This window comes from Trachinotus anak, unplaced genomic scaffold (genome assembly GCF_046630095.1).
Source record: "Trachinotus anak isolate AG129_WGS33_773 ecotype Australia unplaced genomic scaffold, CSIRO_AGI_Tana_v1 ptg000039l, whole genome shotgun sequence".
In the NCBI taxonomy this organism is placed as follows: Eukaryota; Metazoa; Chordata; class Actinopteri; order Carangiformes; family Carangidae; genus Trachinotus; species Trachinotus anak.
The window spans coordinates 2,689,369-2,704,432 of record NW_027273890.1 but is presented as its reverse complement, the minus strand read 5'-3'; the positions used below and the strand labels follow the sequence as shown (position 1 = coordinate 2,704,432).

General features: G+C 41.1%; 1 protein-coding gene across 3 annotated transcripts in view; it reads right to left on the bottom strand.

Moving 5' to 3' along the window:
• Nucleotides 1-1,089: 1,089 nt before the first annotated feature.
• LOC139614881 (neuropilin-2-like) overlaps nucleotides 1,090-15,064 on the bottom strand; it is a 94,492-nt gene continuing 80,517 nt past the window's right edge. For 2 of the 3 annotated variants that reach the window (XM_071472538.1, XM_071472540.1), the window contains 2 exons: nucleotides 7,332-7,388; nucleotides 1,090-5,393 (listed from right to left, as the gene is read on the bottom strand). In XM_071472538.1, the coding sequence (XP_071328639.1) occupies nucleotides 5,068-5,393; nucleotides 7,332-7,388 (383 nt within the window). In that variant the 3' untranslated portion in view covers nucleotides 1,090-5,067. Of the gene's footprint in view, nucleotides 5,394-7,331; nucleotides 7,389-8,069; nucleotides 13,847-15,064 lie in introns of those variants that run through there. The other variant, XM_071472539.1, reaches the window with a different exon arrangement.

Sequence of the window (15,064 nt, the reverse complement as noted above, 5' to 3'; positions counted from 1 at the left end):
TTACACTCTCAGCAAAGACCAACCACAAGAGACCTGCCTGAAGTGTGTGTGTGTGTGTGTGTGTCTGTGTGTGTGTGTGTGTGTGTGTGTTACACTGCATTCACTTTGTGTGTGAGCAGAAATTTTGATGCTTGTGTTCTTGTATGCGCACACATCTATGTGTATAATTGTGTGATGTTGTGTCAAAGGAAGCGTGAGAACCGGGTCAGTCTCCTGAGGAGAGGAGTAAGAGTGAGAAGAAGAAGCAAAGAATAAACGAGGGCAGGAGTGATGAGAAAAGGAAGAAGAAAGAGGTGAAGAAATGCTGATGCAGAGAAATCACTGACTCTGAGCTAATTAGGGGACTAAATCCAAAGTTAAGCATTATAGTGTACAGCTACAGCCAATCAAGAAACACTGTAAAGTGGAGCAGATGGTCAGAGATGTGTATGGCAGGCCTAGGACAGAAAAAAACCCTCTAAATTCACTGAACTTGAATTGTTCTTACTGTGCTTTCACGTAGATCACTGTTATATCCTTAACTTCTTCATGTGTTGGTTCATAATGCGCGCACACACACACACACACACACACACAGAGAATCACACAACGTGTGTCATCTCTAGCAGTCAGCTAGTTATCTCAAAATGACATAATTTGTGTTCCATCATTACTCTCACACGTTTAAGATGAATTAAACGAGTGGGCGACAAACTTCCAGTTAATCTCCGCCGGGCCTGGATGCTGTGGCGTGTGTGTGTTTTCACGGGTGCGAGTTAATTAGGAACAAGCTTTCACGGCTCGATTAAGTGGGGGGATGTTTGATCCTCCATGCTCTGGCCTCTCATGGGCACAGACACCAGAACAGCTCTGAGACACAAGGTGAGGGTGAAGGGAAAGGAATGCAACAAAAATAGGAAAGATGGAAGGAAGGAGGGAACAGCTAGAAGGGAAGTTTACGGTCAGGCACATAACATTTGATTTTTAGTTTAAAAAACTTAAAGATATAAAGAAAAAATCAGATGTTAAACCACTTATCAACAGTTTAAAAGATTCTGGTCCATGAACAACTCTTTCCTTTTATAAATGAAATGAACACAGACGAGCAAATCACTTGTTATTTAGCCTTTATTAAATAATAATAATAACATTAAAAAAGAAATTCTTCTGTACAAAGTCTACAAACAACAGTTTGAGTTATCTGGCCAGTGCCGTAGTTATGTCTTAATGTAGGGTGTGTTTGTGTGTATGTGTGCGTCTCAGTCGTGCATGTGTGTGTGTGTGTGTGTGTGTATCCATCGAGACAGAAGAGGTAATACTATCTGGACTTCCAGAAGGAAAGAGTTAAAGTCAAGCAGGAGACAGGGAGAGAGACAGACAGAGAGACAGCAGTTGGTGAGTGTGGTGTTTCTATTTGTGCATAACGGTGTGAAAATGTGTGTTTGTAAGGGAGGAAGAAGAGTCAGAGTGAGATAACAGTACAGGGAGAGAGGAAGAGTGAGCGAGAGAGATAGAGAGACACTAAGAGAGCTCCAAGGCACTTGGAAAACAGTCCAATGACTCAAAGATGGACAGAAAAGCCTCCATCTCTCTCTCCATTGTTCCCCTCCCTCCGTCTCTCCTCATCTTTCAGCTCCTGTTTATAATCCCCATATTTTCTTTGTTTACTCATCTCAGTGGGTCTCCTGGCTGCATGCATGCTCGGTCTTGTGAGAGGAGAGATGAGAGAGAAAGACAAAAAGAAAGAACGGGGGCTGCAGGCAAAGATACAACAAGTGTCACACGTTTGACTCTTTTTGCCCCCTTTCTTTCAATTTACCCCCCCAGAGGACAACAACTTGACCCGGACTTTCTAGGATCGAGCTTCATCTGCTGCGGCCAAGCAAAACAAAAAGGAATAACTCAAAGAAGACATCTGGTCCTCCAGTTTTTAGGATTTCTGGAGATTCCCTGTCTGTCTTTTATTAGTTGTCTCTTTGCTTGTGGTCCCCTCCGTGTTGTGACTGTCTCTCTCGTCCTCTACCTGTCTGCCTGACAGTCTCCTTTAATGTTTCACTTTGTCTTACTGCCAGTCTGTGTCTCCCATCTGTCAGCTCAGTGTCTCAGTGGATATGTTTACATGCAGGGTCACGTGCCTGGTCGCCATATTTCAACTGTTTAGATTAACCTTTTCCATCTGACCCTGTCACAGTCTCTGTCGAGGAACCAGGAGTAACATCTTTAACTGTGGACATTTCACTTCAAACACAAGGACAATAAATATAGTAATTACTGCATGTTGCCATGTTTTATGTTGCCATAAAATTGGATGCATAATGCAAAACTCATATACAGCTAATTAGCAACTGTCATTTACCAGCAACATCTACTTCTAATGGAAGAAGCAGCGCGGCGTGAATACTAAATACTGTGCAGGCAGAAGCAGGCGTGTGGTTCAGGATGGATGGTGCACACAGTATTTGGCTTTTCATTTTTTAACTATGACCACAATCCTTTCCAGACCTTTATAATTAGTGTTTAGTTGTCTCATCATAACCATAAAATCATTCTTTAGTTGACATGTTTGTTTCTTGCAGGGAAACATGAAAAAACATGAGAATTTTGCCTGGTCTGTTGATTTAAAAATAGAATAAGGTGCTAAAGTTATCCTGCTGAGTTTTCTTGTACATTAGCACTCATTAAACATTTGTTAAGCATTTTTCCTGATAACTTCCTAACATCCATGTTAGCAAGTTTGTGCTAACTTTCTATTAATGTAATATATATAAATATATATATATTTATCAATATAATATAATCTTTAATATATTTTCTAAAACTTATATTTATATTTGATATTTTATCCCCCTATATACCTTTAATCTTGCTGTCATTATACAAGGACAATAAAGGTGTTCTACACTTTTTAATTCTAACATTCTTACTTTCCACTGCTGAAAATTAGCTTTAATTTTTGGCACATTAACACCACCAGCTGTCACTCAGAGGAACAGGAGGAGATATAAACAAAACAGGGACCCACTCTTAAAACCATCGCTCCACAGTGCTCAAACACTCTGCAGGGTACCTTTAAGTTTCTACCAAAATGTTTGTAGCTGAAACCAAATCTTCTTGGGGGAAACAATTCTGGAAAAAATGTTCACATGGAACCTGAATATTTCTGCTGGTCCAGTTTTGTTAAATTATGTAACTGTATAAACTTCACTGGTTCAGACATCAGCAGGTTACTTCAGCTGATAATGAGACGTTTCCTGGATGTAAACATATCCACACCCCCTCCCCTCTTTCTTTTCTGTCTTTCAATCGTTCTGTGTGTGTGTGTGTGTGTGTGTGTCTCCTCCTGGTCATCAGTCTCTCCAGCAGCACTGGCCCTCCTCGATGGCTGTCCTCCGATACAGCGTATACTGTAGTTAGCTTAAGGCTCGATTGTGTGTCCAAGAAAGTCGACAGTACGATTTCCATTCTCCTCTTTGAGTCATCCTTTCTCCTTCCGTTTGAGAGCGTCCTTCGTTCAGGGGGCGACATTAAGAGCGGTGGATAAAAGGCAGGATGATTAATCACGCTTAGTCCGTTCTCCACCCAGCATCTTTTTAACACTTGTTCAGGCCCCCTCCGTGCACAAACACAGCTCTTTGGCAATCCATAGGTTGCAATAAAACAATCACTGACATTTTGTTCACACAGTGTCTGTCCTTCATTTGGGCATCATACAGTCTGAAAAGCAAAAAAATATAGATATATACCAAAGACAAACTCTAGAATACTGAATCTAAAGCACGACTCCATAACAGCATGTTAGATTTAGATAGACCTCTGATTTTCTGTCTTCCATCTTACTTTACCTTTCTTCTACTCTTAAAGACTGATAATCTGTAATGGAAAATGTGCCAAAATAGAAAAGGACTGAAATAACAGTTAAGACCATAGAGTCCAACACAATGCTAAAGAAAGTCTAAAAAAGGCATAAGAGCTCTACAGGGCGGCTACGAACTAAAGCTGGCTTTTCTTCACCTTTTTTTTTTCCAAACAGACACAAGTCTAAAACAGAACAAAAACAGTCACCATTACTCTTCTATGCCACTGGTTTCACAAAGCGCAGACCGAGGGCAGACAAAGGAGTGAGCGGGCGCCGTACGGCGGGCTAATGGACGTTTTGAAACTCACAGAACTCATATCTTAAACTTTCAGAAACAAACAAAAAAAAGAAAATGTCCTTTTTCATCCTCTTTTCCTTCTTCGCCTTTAGAAATCTAGATTCATTTGAGTTGTGTGGTTTGATATCTTTTTATACTTCTTTGGGGGGGGGGGGGGGGGGTCGGTCGGCATTCACTTGATATGTGTCGATTTCAGTCTAAAGTACCCACATTAAATGGTCCACTGGTGCTGACATCTTCACAAACAGTCAGAAGCTGGAACTTTTTGATTTCATGCCGTCGCTATCGGCCACATTCAAATTCAAGCTCGTGAGGACAAATTTGACGTTGCCCTTCTGCAAAGTACCAGCCTCGGGGAAATGTTAGCGAAACTCCCGTCGTCACTAAGAATCCCATCACCAATATTCTCACCCTAGACTGTTGCTGTCATTTGAAGTCCAAATGTCCAGATCGTCAGGGGTTCTTCAGTCCGTCTCTGTTTCAGCTTCGTTCCAGCGGCTGGTGGGTTATATTCTATGGTAGATCTGTCATTCATATTCATTTATTCATTCCTTCATTCATTCACAGGCTTTTAGAATCGAGCAGGCTCTCTCCTGCAGGCGGAGGAGATATGGTACTGTAGGTAGGGGAGACTGGGGTCGGATGTTCCCCCAGTTTAGGCCTCATAGCATGTAGGGGGGATCAAGATCACAAGTTCCCTCCAGCAGACGAGTACGTGGGGAAACTCTGGGTTGAACCTTTCCCCTTTAGACATCAGAGCAAGGAAGTAGCAGGATATTGGTTACGGGACAATGGGGATTGAAATAACAGATAGTGCTTCTTTTTCGTGTTTTCTTTGTCCAAACTGAGAACAAAATTACTTTTGCAGGGGATCAAGGGACAGGTCTTTCCCCATCGCTCTCCAGCATCCTCCTCCTCCTCGTCCTCCTCCTCTTCATGCCTCTGAGCAGCACCTCTGCTGGTTTATCTTTACTTTATGCTTGATCCCGTCGTACAGCTCAAAGTTGTAGTTCTCCAGCGTTGTGGAGGAGCGTGAGGAGAGCCCGCTGTAGGAGCATGTGCAGTAGAGGAGCAGTCCTGCGCACACTGCGCCCAGCAGGACGCCAAGAGAGCTCATCACGATGATGGTGAGGAGGATGGGATCCAGCGTGTACAGCCAGGCGTTGTCCTTGTCTTTCTCTGACACCAGGGTGACGGAGGGAGGGTCCACATCAGAGGAGGAGGGGGTGGAGAAGGACGGCCACCCTGGAAATTCATATTCTGGAGAGAAAAGAGTAAACTTTAGAAAACACTTCTACAAATGATTAAAATTGTTTAAAACTTTGTACAAAGTTCTTCACATCCCAGCAAATCACGCTGATATAATTTAGATTTGTGGCTCTAATTTTGCTGCTATTCCACACAACCATTCGGTTCCACTGACGTCTGTGTAATTTGAGAATTCAAGAAACTTGCTTGAGTTTTCAAATCCATCGGCCACCCACCAGGAGCCCGGTTCTGTTGGAGGTTTCCTCCTGTTAAAAGGGAGTTTTTTTCTCCCCCCTGTTGCCAAGTGCTGCTCTTTCTGGGAACTGCTGGGTTTTTCTCTGTAACAAAGTAAGGTCTCGACCTGACCCTGTAAAGAGCCTTGAGATAATGTAGATTATGATTTGGCGCTATACAAATAAAATTTAATTGATTACAACAATAATTGGACAGCTGTGATGTAATTGCTGTGATGGATTACGAAACACAACAAGTTTCAAGAGTCTTCTAATTGAGATATGAATGTAGACCAATAGAAGAATATAACATCAGAGAATCTAAAACTGTGCATTGAAAAAAAATTTAACGTTTTAGTATTTATAAATTAAAGCTAATGACCTAAAAGCATTGGTACATTCAAAGTCAGTGATATATTCCTTTAAAGTGAGACTGTGTAACATTTACTTAGCAAGTGCCAGATACAATTTAATGGTAAATGCTGAAATGTAGTGCAATGGTCATATAAATAGAGAAGAGTCATAAAGTGAGTGAACTCACTCTGCAGTGTCCTTTATACAACATTATTTATCTTTAGTTAGCTAACATTAGCTGCCACAAGCTACAGGTCATACCAGGAGAAAGCAGCAAAACACTAAGCTGTACTCAAATGTGTTTTATTGCTTATATACTTAACATTTCTTATGTCAGACGATTCAACTGTATTTGAGGCAAAAGTCCAACATGGCTCATATTCAAGAACAGCTTATTCTGTTACCCACAGCCCCAGTTGTTACTGACTTCAAAAATTTGGAAGCATAATGAAATTAATTTCTCTAAAGGTGCTCTCTGGTGCGTCTGCTGGGTGCTGGAGTGTGCACGTCTACTTAGTGGACGCAGTCATGCTAATCCACTTAATGAATGTATACACATGAACAAGCCAATCCACAATTAAGTACTGCATTTAGAGTGCTTTATGGAACAACACACACACACACACACAAACAAAGAAGGGAAGCAGTAAACAGACAGTAAACAGTCTTGTTTAGTGAGGTAAAGGCTGAGTACTCTCCTTGTATCTGTCAAGAGGCTGGGAGAAACAAGGGATAGTAGCGCGCACACACACACACACACACACACACACACACACACACACACACACACACACACACACACACACACACACACACACACACAGGAAGTAAACTGTGATTGTTACAGACAGATGTTTCTCTAGGTGCCCAGGAGGAAGCTGCCTGTCTCAATTTGTCTGCCACGAAACATGAAAGAGGAGGAGAGGAAACGCACACCAACATGAACACATGCACACACAGACACACACTTTTGAATGCTCTCTCACACTCTTCCCCTCTCTATGCACGCACACACACACACACACACACACACACGCACGCACACACACACACACACACACGCACACACACACACACACACACACACACACAGCAGAGATTGTCACTGTTGCCACAGGCTTTTTTCCTGTGGAATCACCAGTAAAATGAGGAGCCATAGGCATGCCTCAGTTTAAAGAGCAAGTTCTCTACTCTCTGGGTGAGACTTGTAAAACAGGCAGAATCACCTTAGGCTGAGACAAGAGGAGAGGAGAGGAGGAGGGGAGGAGAGGAGGAGGGGAGGAGAGGAGGGGAGGAGAGGAGGAGGGGAGGAGGGGAGGAGGGGAGGAGACGAGGGGAGGAGAGGAGGGGAGGAGAGGCTCACCTCCATTGATTGGGAGCTTGCTGTTGAAAACATGATCCAAATCCATCGGCCTGGGGTCTGTTAGAGAGACAGAGAATATCAGTATTAATCTCAACCATCCAGTCAAGCAGGAGCTACTCTAGAGTCCACGTCATGTTGTGATAGCATCACTCCATCTCTTCTGTTGTCAGCTCACAAGCTACATTTGTAGATGGAAATCTAACTGCACAAACGGCTCAAAGAGTGACTGATCTTGTTTAAACTTTCTAAAGAGATCAGGCAGGAGATTTCTAACCCGTTTTGTTTTGTGCTCAGTCTGTCAAGGAAAAATAGCTAAACATTTCAGCCAGACTACCTGCACAAAGCCAGAAAGTTCCATTATGTGATAAGCATCAATGCTCTTTTTTTTATTTGCTTAGAAATGAAAACAGAGTCAAGAGATTGAGAGAATGAGTTGAAAGACAGGAAGGAGAGAGAGAGAGAGGGAAACTGAACTGTGAAAAAAAAGAAAAAACACACACACACAGAACGGTTTTATAGAAAAATATTACTTTTATTACCTTCACATTCCCCACAATATATTTTCTTTTTATTCCAAGACCATGAAATTCAACAAGCTAAAATATCACTTAATATTTCTGAGGCAGGCCGCAGTGCAAGGCTTTGAAGGGTTTGGAGGCTCAATCCTGCTTCAATTCAGTTTTATTCAAGGAAATTGCTATTACAATCCCCAGAAAAAAAACAGAGCAATATCTGGGCAGCTGATAACCATTTATTGCAGGGGCAAAGGAACCAAAAATGCATTATGAAGTGAAACCATAATAGATATTCAAAAGATAAGAGGTGGAAAACTAATTTAGTAGATATGAAAAAAAGATACAGAGCCTCATTTCCTCAGTTAGGTAAGGTCATTTTTCTATGAGACAATTTTAACGTGTGGCATCTCCATATTGTACCATCTATAAACATCCTTTAGAAACTTCCAGTCCTCTCCAATCTGTAAATAATATACATTAATACTTTTAAATGACGCCTGCTGTCGGTGACAGAAATATATTTGCACATGGATTAAATATGAAGTCATTGCCTTGAAATTAAAGAAGTGATTGAATCAATCTTTAATTGTTTAAAACTGACACATTGACCTCCAAAACCAATAAGAGAGTAAGCAAAAGACAGTGACTCGATTTAAATTCAATTCAAATCTTACAGCAACCAACAAACCCAATGCTAATTGGAGTGTATTTCATCCCAAGTGTTTGGGTGTTGAAATTTTCTTTGAATTGAAATCTAATTATTTGATTGCGAGTCTGACGCCTCTATTGGTTTTGCATGATTCTCTGTAGCTCAGTGTTTAATTTGCTTGAATTGCAAGGTTGTGAAATCCAGCGCGAGTCAAAAAGACAATCATTGAGTCGAGGTCTTTGCTTTACACAGGCACAGAAAGTGCAAAGGGTTAATTAAAACAGTGATGTGGGTGAAGCCAGGGATGAATGGTTGAGCAGTTTACCACTTCAAGGCTGGTTTTATTCAGATTGCATGGGTCAAACTAAACTAGTCACAGTTTGAATTAAAGATGACTCAAGTTCATCCCTTGCTGACTCCACATTTCACAATGATCAGTCTTTAACAGATTTACATCCAGAAAAATCTTTCTGATTAATAAAAAAAAAAAAAAACTCCAATCATTAGAACAAGAAATCAAAGAACAACGGCAACATCATCGATTCATTAGATAAAAGTGACATCATCAAGATTTTTCAAAAACTCAATATGAAGTTGCACTTTACTCCTAAGACCATCACCGAAACAAAGGAGTGAAATACAGGCTTCAGGCATGCAAGCTTGGAGAACCGTGTTTTTAAATCAGGCTGGCATCAGTCTGTGTTGTTCAATGTGAAGTTGTTCTGAAGTTACTGTGCAGAATAAGTCAGTTCCCCCTGAAACTAAAACACTACCTGCAAAGTTAAATATGGTTGATCCCAGTAGTAACACTGTAAATTATAACACTGTATGGAGGTCTGAACTGTGATCTCCTACACTTATAGCCTGCACATGAAGGCATCTCATCAGTCTTCTGATGGTGTAAATGTACAGTCTCACAACAGACCCTCCAGACTCTAAATGCTCAGTCAAACTGAAATCTCTGCAGGTCTCAACAAAACATGAAATCATGAACAGAGACACAGGAAAAAGAAGCGGGATAAAAAAAAAAAAAAAAAAAAAAAAAGGAGGGATGCTTGGACACTGTCTGGACGACTTTCTAATGATCCTGGCTTAAAGCCCTCAGGCTAGGATCCTGAGAAGAATCATCACAAGAATCTGAAAGCAGATTAAAACTCCCTGTGGCCCCATTTTTATCTCCACTCTCCAATTAGCAAAGAGAAGAATAAAAAAGGGGCTTTTTTTTTATTCAGGCAAAGACATGGATGGCTCTTTGGCACCGTATGCGGCTCCAGTGGGGGCCCAAGGACCTGTTAGAGTGCGTTCACTTGTAATATTTCTCAGAGGAACCAGAGGAGGAGGAGGAAAGAAAAAAAACTAGATATGGTCTGAGGGCCAGAAATGCTTACTGCAGGGTTTTATGAATGCAATCAGCTCCATTAACTAATTAGAAATATTAAAGGGCTTCAAGTAGTCTGTGATGGAGAAGGGAGAGGGAAGTGAGGGGAAGTTGATTTAAAAGTGCTGCATAAAAAGACGCCAGCACATTTTCCAAATCTTGCAAAAAGTTTGATAGAGGGAGAGAGAATGAAAGAGAGAAAAGTGCACGGGTAGCACAACATAAATACAGCCATACATCATTTCCCTATTTGAATCTCAGACCCACATTGATTGGGTTACAGCACAGGGCTGCTAGAATGAGTCATATAATGTGTAAATCACAAGCAAGTCGATTGAAATGGAAGAGATGGGGGCTAGGGAGGAAGAAAATGGATATGCAAGCACAAAAAAAACTGAAGTGCTTGTTGACCAAAGCACAAAACAGTTTTATGAGACACAGTATAATGAAATAAGTAATATGGAGAATATGGAAAATGAGTGAAACAGTGATTTAAGTGAGTGAACCTGATAACACGGTGGATTCTTTGCTAATACGGGTTCGTGTTTGTTAGATGGAGCACAGGAGCGTGTGTGCAGAGCATATAATGCGTATCACATCTCACTGTCTATTCTGCCAAAGACTCCTTTCATCTGCTTTTGTGTTTAAAACAACCTGCCCTCCTCCCTCAGTTTTCTCCCTCCTCCAGTCCAAACCCCAACCTGCCTCCCTGCTAGCCTTCCTTTTGGAGTAAAGAAAAAAAATCTATCTTTAGAAAGTATAGAGAGCAGTTTTTTTTTTTTTGTTTTTTTTTTTACTTCTTTCATCTCACTCCATCTCTTGGCGCATTCTTTGGAGAGGAAGGGGGCTCACTTAATGGGCCCTTCTCCTCTGAGAGATTTTGCTCTATTCCATTTCTGCCTCTCATTTTCTCTCCTGTGTTTTTTACTGGGAGGATTTGCGATGAAGGGAAGGAGCAGAATAGGAACAAGCGGGTTTTGATAAAAAAAAAAAAAAAAAAAGGCTCAGGGATTTGGGCATGAACAAAATGATGGGGGGTGGGGTGGGGGGTTAACACAAAACGAGGTACGCCCTCTCAGGCCTGGATCTGAACAGAAGCTGATACTGGGCTTCTCAAAACAAACCAAAGCACATTAATATTCTTTGTTTTACTTCATCATCATCTTTACATGTAACACATTGATTCACTTCAGTTTCGTGCCCCTCTCTGATTTAAAGCTGATGTTTTAAATGAGAGACAGAACTGGAGGATCGGACACCAAATGAACATCAAGAAACTTGTTAAGATCATCTCAGTGAACACAATCAACGTAACTGTTGCCTTATAACATTCAGTCAGTGAGTAGAAAAATAAACATTGTATAACTATTATACATCACAAGTACATATAGGTCTGCTGTAATGTGATTACAAAGAAAAAAAAGGGTATTTAATTCACCACCAGTACATGACCCTATTTATTTATTTATTTAAATTCACAGTAAATGTAAGAAATCATCAACCAACCAACCTGCAATAAATGAATATTAAGAAGAAAAGTGCTAATGTTACTCTTAACATTGCAAAATAATGTGTAACACAACTTAATCAAAAGTGTACGGAAGCAGAGAAAGGACATGCTTGCAAATATTTTTTTATTCCGTTATATTGAGATTACAAAGCTCATTATCCTGAAATAATGAGATAATGTGATAATTATTCCATTATTCAACATAACTAAACTCTATTAATAATAATAATATCTTAAGAAAACAAAAATCGTTTTCTCCTGTTATCTTGGGATAAAGACAATAGAAATAACATGAGAAAACAATTATTGTTTTCTCCTGATAATATCTCGTTATCTTGAGATAGTGAGATTTGTTATCTCAAGATGATGGGATAAAAAAATATTTGCGAAAATGTCCTATCTTGGCTTCCATAGAAGTGCATTGTGTTACACTCGAGTAAATTTTCACGCAAACTTACAACTAACCCTGTATCAACAAAGAGGAATATACAGTGACAGAGCCCAACATGTATAAATGTGAACAGGTGATTTAAAACCAAAAAAAAAAGTTGTGAGTAGTCTGACAGCAGCGCTGCACTGGAATCAGTCTTTACTTAAAACAAATCATATTGAATGAAATGCTCAGAAGAACTGAGCAGTGAGCTCAGATCAGCTGTTTTATAAAAAGCTTCAGAAGTAAGATGCTCGTTGTCACAGCATGTTTGGTCTCACCTGTTGAACACAAGCAAAACTGGCAACTTTGGCAGCCAAATGCATGATTTTTTTACCGGTTACCAAGCCAAATTGCCAAAAACCAAAAAAACTCTGGACATGTAATCCAGGATAACACACAAAATGCAATGAAGTGTGTCCATAAAATAAATATTTTACGATTGTTTTCTACTTGCACAGTAAAGAAGGAAAGCATACCTGCACCTTCAATACCACTAATGAATGCAGGACATACTAAGATGTTTAGTTTGAGCATTAACAGACACAGGCATCCAGGCAGCAAACTGTGTAGAGTCAATTCATCGTCTTATCTGACACTGAGGCACGACCTCGTTCTGGAGGTGAAGAGGTAATTGTTTTAAAGCACATTTGAAAAAAAAGGCATATCAGGATGTGATGAAAAATGCACTCAAGGTAACACGTGGGACTTCAAAAGTCTTGAGGTGTCCGTGCATGTATGTGTGTGTGTGTGTGTGTGTGTTTGAGACTTTTAAGCCTCTGCCTGTTTTGATGCAGTGTGTGTGTTTGTTTCTAGGTGTGCAGGATGCGATTAAAGTCGCCTCATCCTATCTTCCCCTTGTGTAAACCAGGCAGCAGAGAGCAGCACAGCCCTGATCCCTCGTTCAGAGACCAGAGGAGCAACACACACTGGATGTAGCTGTCTATCAGTCATGGCTGGACGGGCAGCACTAATTCCTCCTTTACCTCTCCCCTTTTCTGCTCTTAATCTGTCTCTGTCACTCCCCGTCTCTCAAAGGCTAGTGAACAAATAACCTGCAGCTTCATTCAGTCCCAAAGAAATAGCCTCCTCTTTTCATGCAGCACACACTGTGTCCTCTCTCCCCCCCTGTACCTGTGTGTAAATCCCTTCACTGTAAGACAGGGTATTTGGGGTGTCCAAACTGCAGACCAGAGCAGGGCAGACAGACACATCCTGCTCTGACATTGTAGAAGAGGAAAATAAGATTTTACAATCCTGACATTGTGTATGTGTCTATTTGTCAGTCTGCCTGTGATGCTGTTGTTACTTCCTCTCATTCTCAGGTTGTGGTGCAGCTGTAGAAGCCAGTACGCTCTAAAGAACAGCCAAATAAAGTTGCACTATGCTGTTGTTCTTATTAGCCATTAGAATCAGAGTCCTTTCATCTGCTCTCCCCAGTGAGGGATATTTATCAAGTTCAGTGTCAGGAGTCGTACTTCTCACATCATTCTACCATCATCCTCCTCAGTGTAGACTCTCATCAGTGAAGAGTGGCCATTATGCTGAAAACCTCTGTTGATCATTCATTTCAGGGAGTTTTCACACCCTTTGATCACTTTATCTGAGCAAAGCATTGTAATAAAACTGTATCATTCACATTGTCCAGTTGTTTCAACACTGGGAATCATGGTTGTCATCTTTCTCCAGTCTGATGGTGAGCATGGGTTCGAGACTTGGCCCGGGACCTGGGTACAGGTGGTTTTGGTTGGGGCTGTGGATCAGATTGTAAGTGAGGTTTTGGTTCTGGAGGCAGTTTTGGTGAACTTGCTGATTGGGGTGTTGGCTGTTGTGGTACATCACTGAATGATGATGGCTACCGCTGGTCTTCTTGGTTGCCCAGTGGTACCGATGGCAGCACAGTATCACCACCACAGTTACAGTGACCAGCAGCAAGACGGCGCCGGCTCCCGCCAACACATAGTACCAGTAGGTGGGGACGGGCTGCGCCACCACTGTGTCTACTGTGGGCTCCATCCCAGACATGGCACCCCCTGGAGGGCAGGAGGACACATTACTGTTGGCTCGGTGGACGAGCGAGGCAGACATGCAGACCGCATTTGGAGCTGTTGATTACCTAATTGACTGCTCGCTAAACCCCTCCCCCGGCAATCTGACAGCTACTATCAAACCATAACCACAGCTGGACACAGCAGGTCTGTCAAGCTTTGGATTTCTCCACATGCTAAAGTGTAATAAGCATTTTAAGAGTGTTGAGGGTGTTGACTAATGTTTAACCTTTGCAAAACCAAGATCACAAAAACATGTAAAAAATGCATAATTCAGTGTTTTTATCTGTCTGAAGGTAAACTGCAACTGTTAGCATTTCTGGCTAATGAGCTACAGCAGTAAGCAGCGTTCTTGAGCTTCCTATTTACACAGTATGCTTGAAAAAACACAAACAGGGTTGTGTTACAATGACACAACTGTCTCATCTTATATCGTCGTTGTTATACTTATAATACAAAGACAAACTATCCCTGCACTGCAACACCAGAACAATGCTGTTTTTGATTAAAGATCATCAACTGGTCGTCTGGATGCTAACTTACTGCCTGGGACATTCAGCTTTAGCATTTAAGTACAACATAATGTAATATATTTGATATTATTATATCAAATATATTACATTACATTTAAAAGCCCTTTTACAGGATTCTCATTTTGAAGCGAGTCAGCTGGAAACATCAAGGAGACAGTGGCTAACTTTAACTTAATTAAGAATTCTGCTCTCGTTGGCAGCGAACTGAACTGAGGGTCATCAGGAACAAAATGAGAAGCCTGTTTTTTTTTTTTTTGCATCTGTCTAAAAAATCAGGGGCTCACTTTTTAAAAAATTACTCAGAAGTTTGAGTCTTAAATCTGACACTATTATCATTATAAACCTCATAAATACTGTGCGAGAATGGAAAGCTTGACAGGCCTAGCAACAGGGCGGTCAATAACTGGAGCAGTGAATTGAAGTTATTATCTTGTTGGTCGGCCTGTTCAACTAAACACAGGCTGACAGATGTCTCAGTGTTTAAACAAACAATACAGAAGCTAAGTCACTTCTACTTTTCTACTCATAGTATTTTCGGTTGATGCAAACGTCACAAGCATTAGCTGCACATTGACACGCAGAGGCTCATGCCATGCATTCACATTCGATCAGAGAATGCAAAGCCTTGATTATGCAGTGACTGATTGCGACAAAGGGCTGGGGAGTGTTA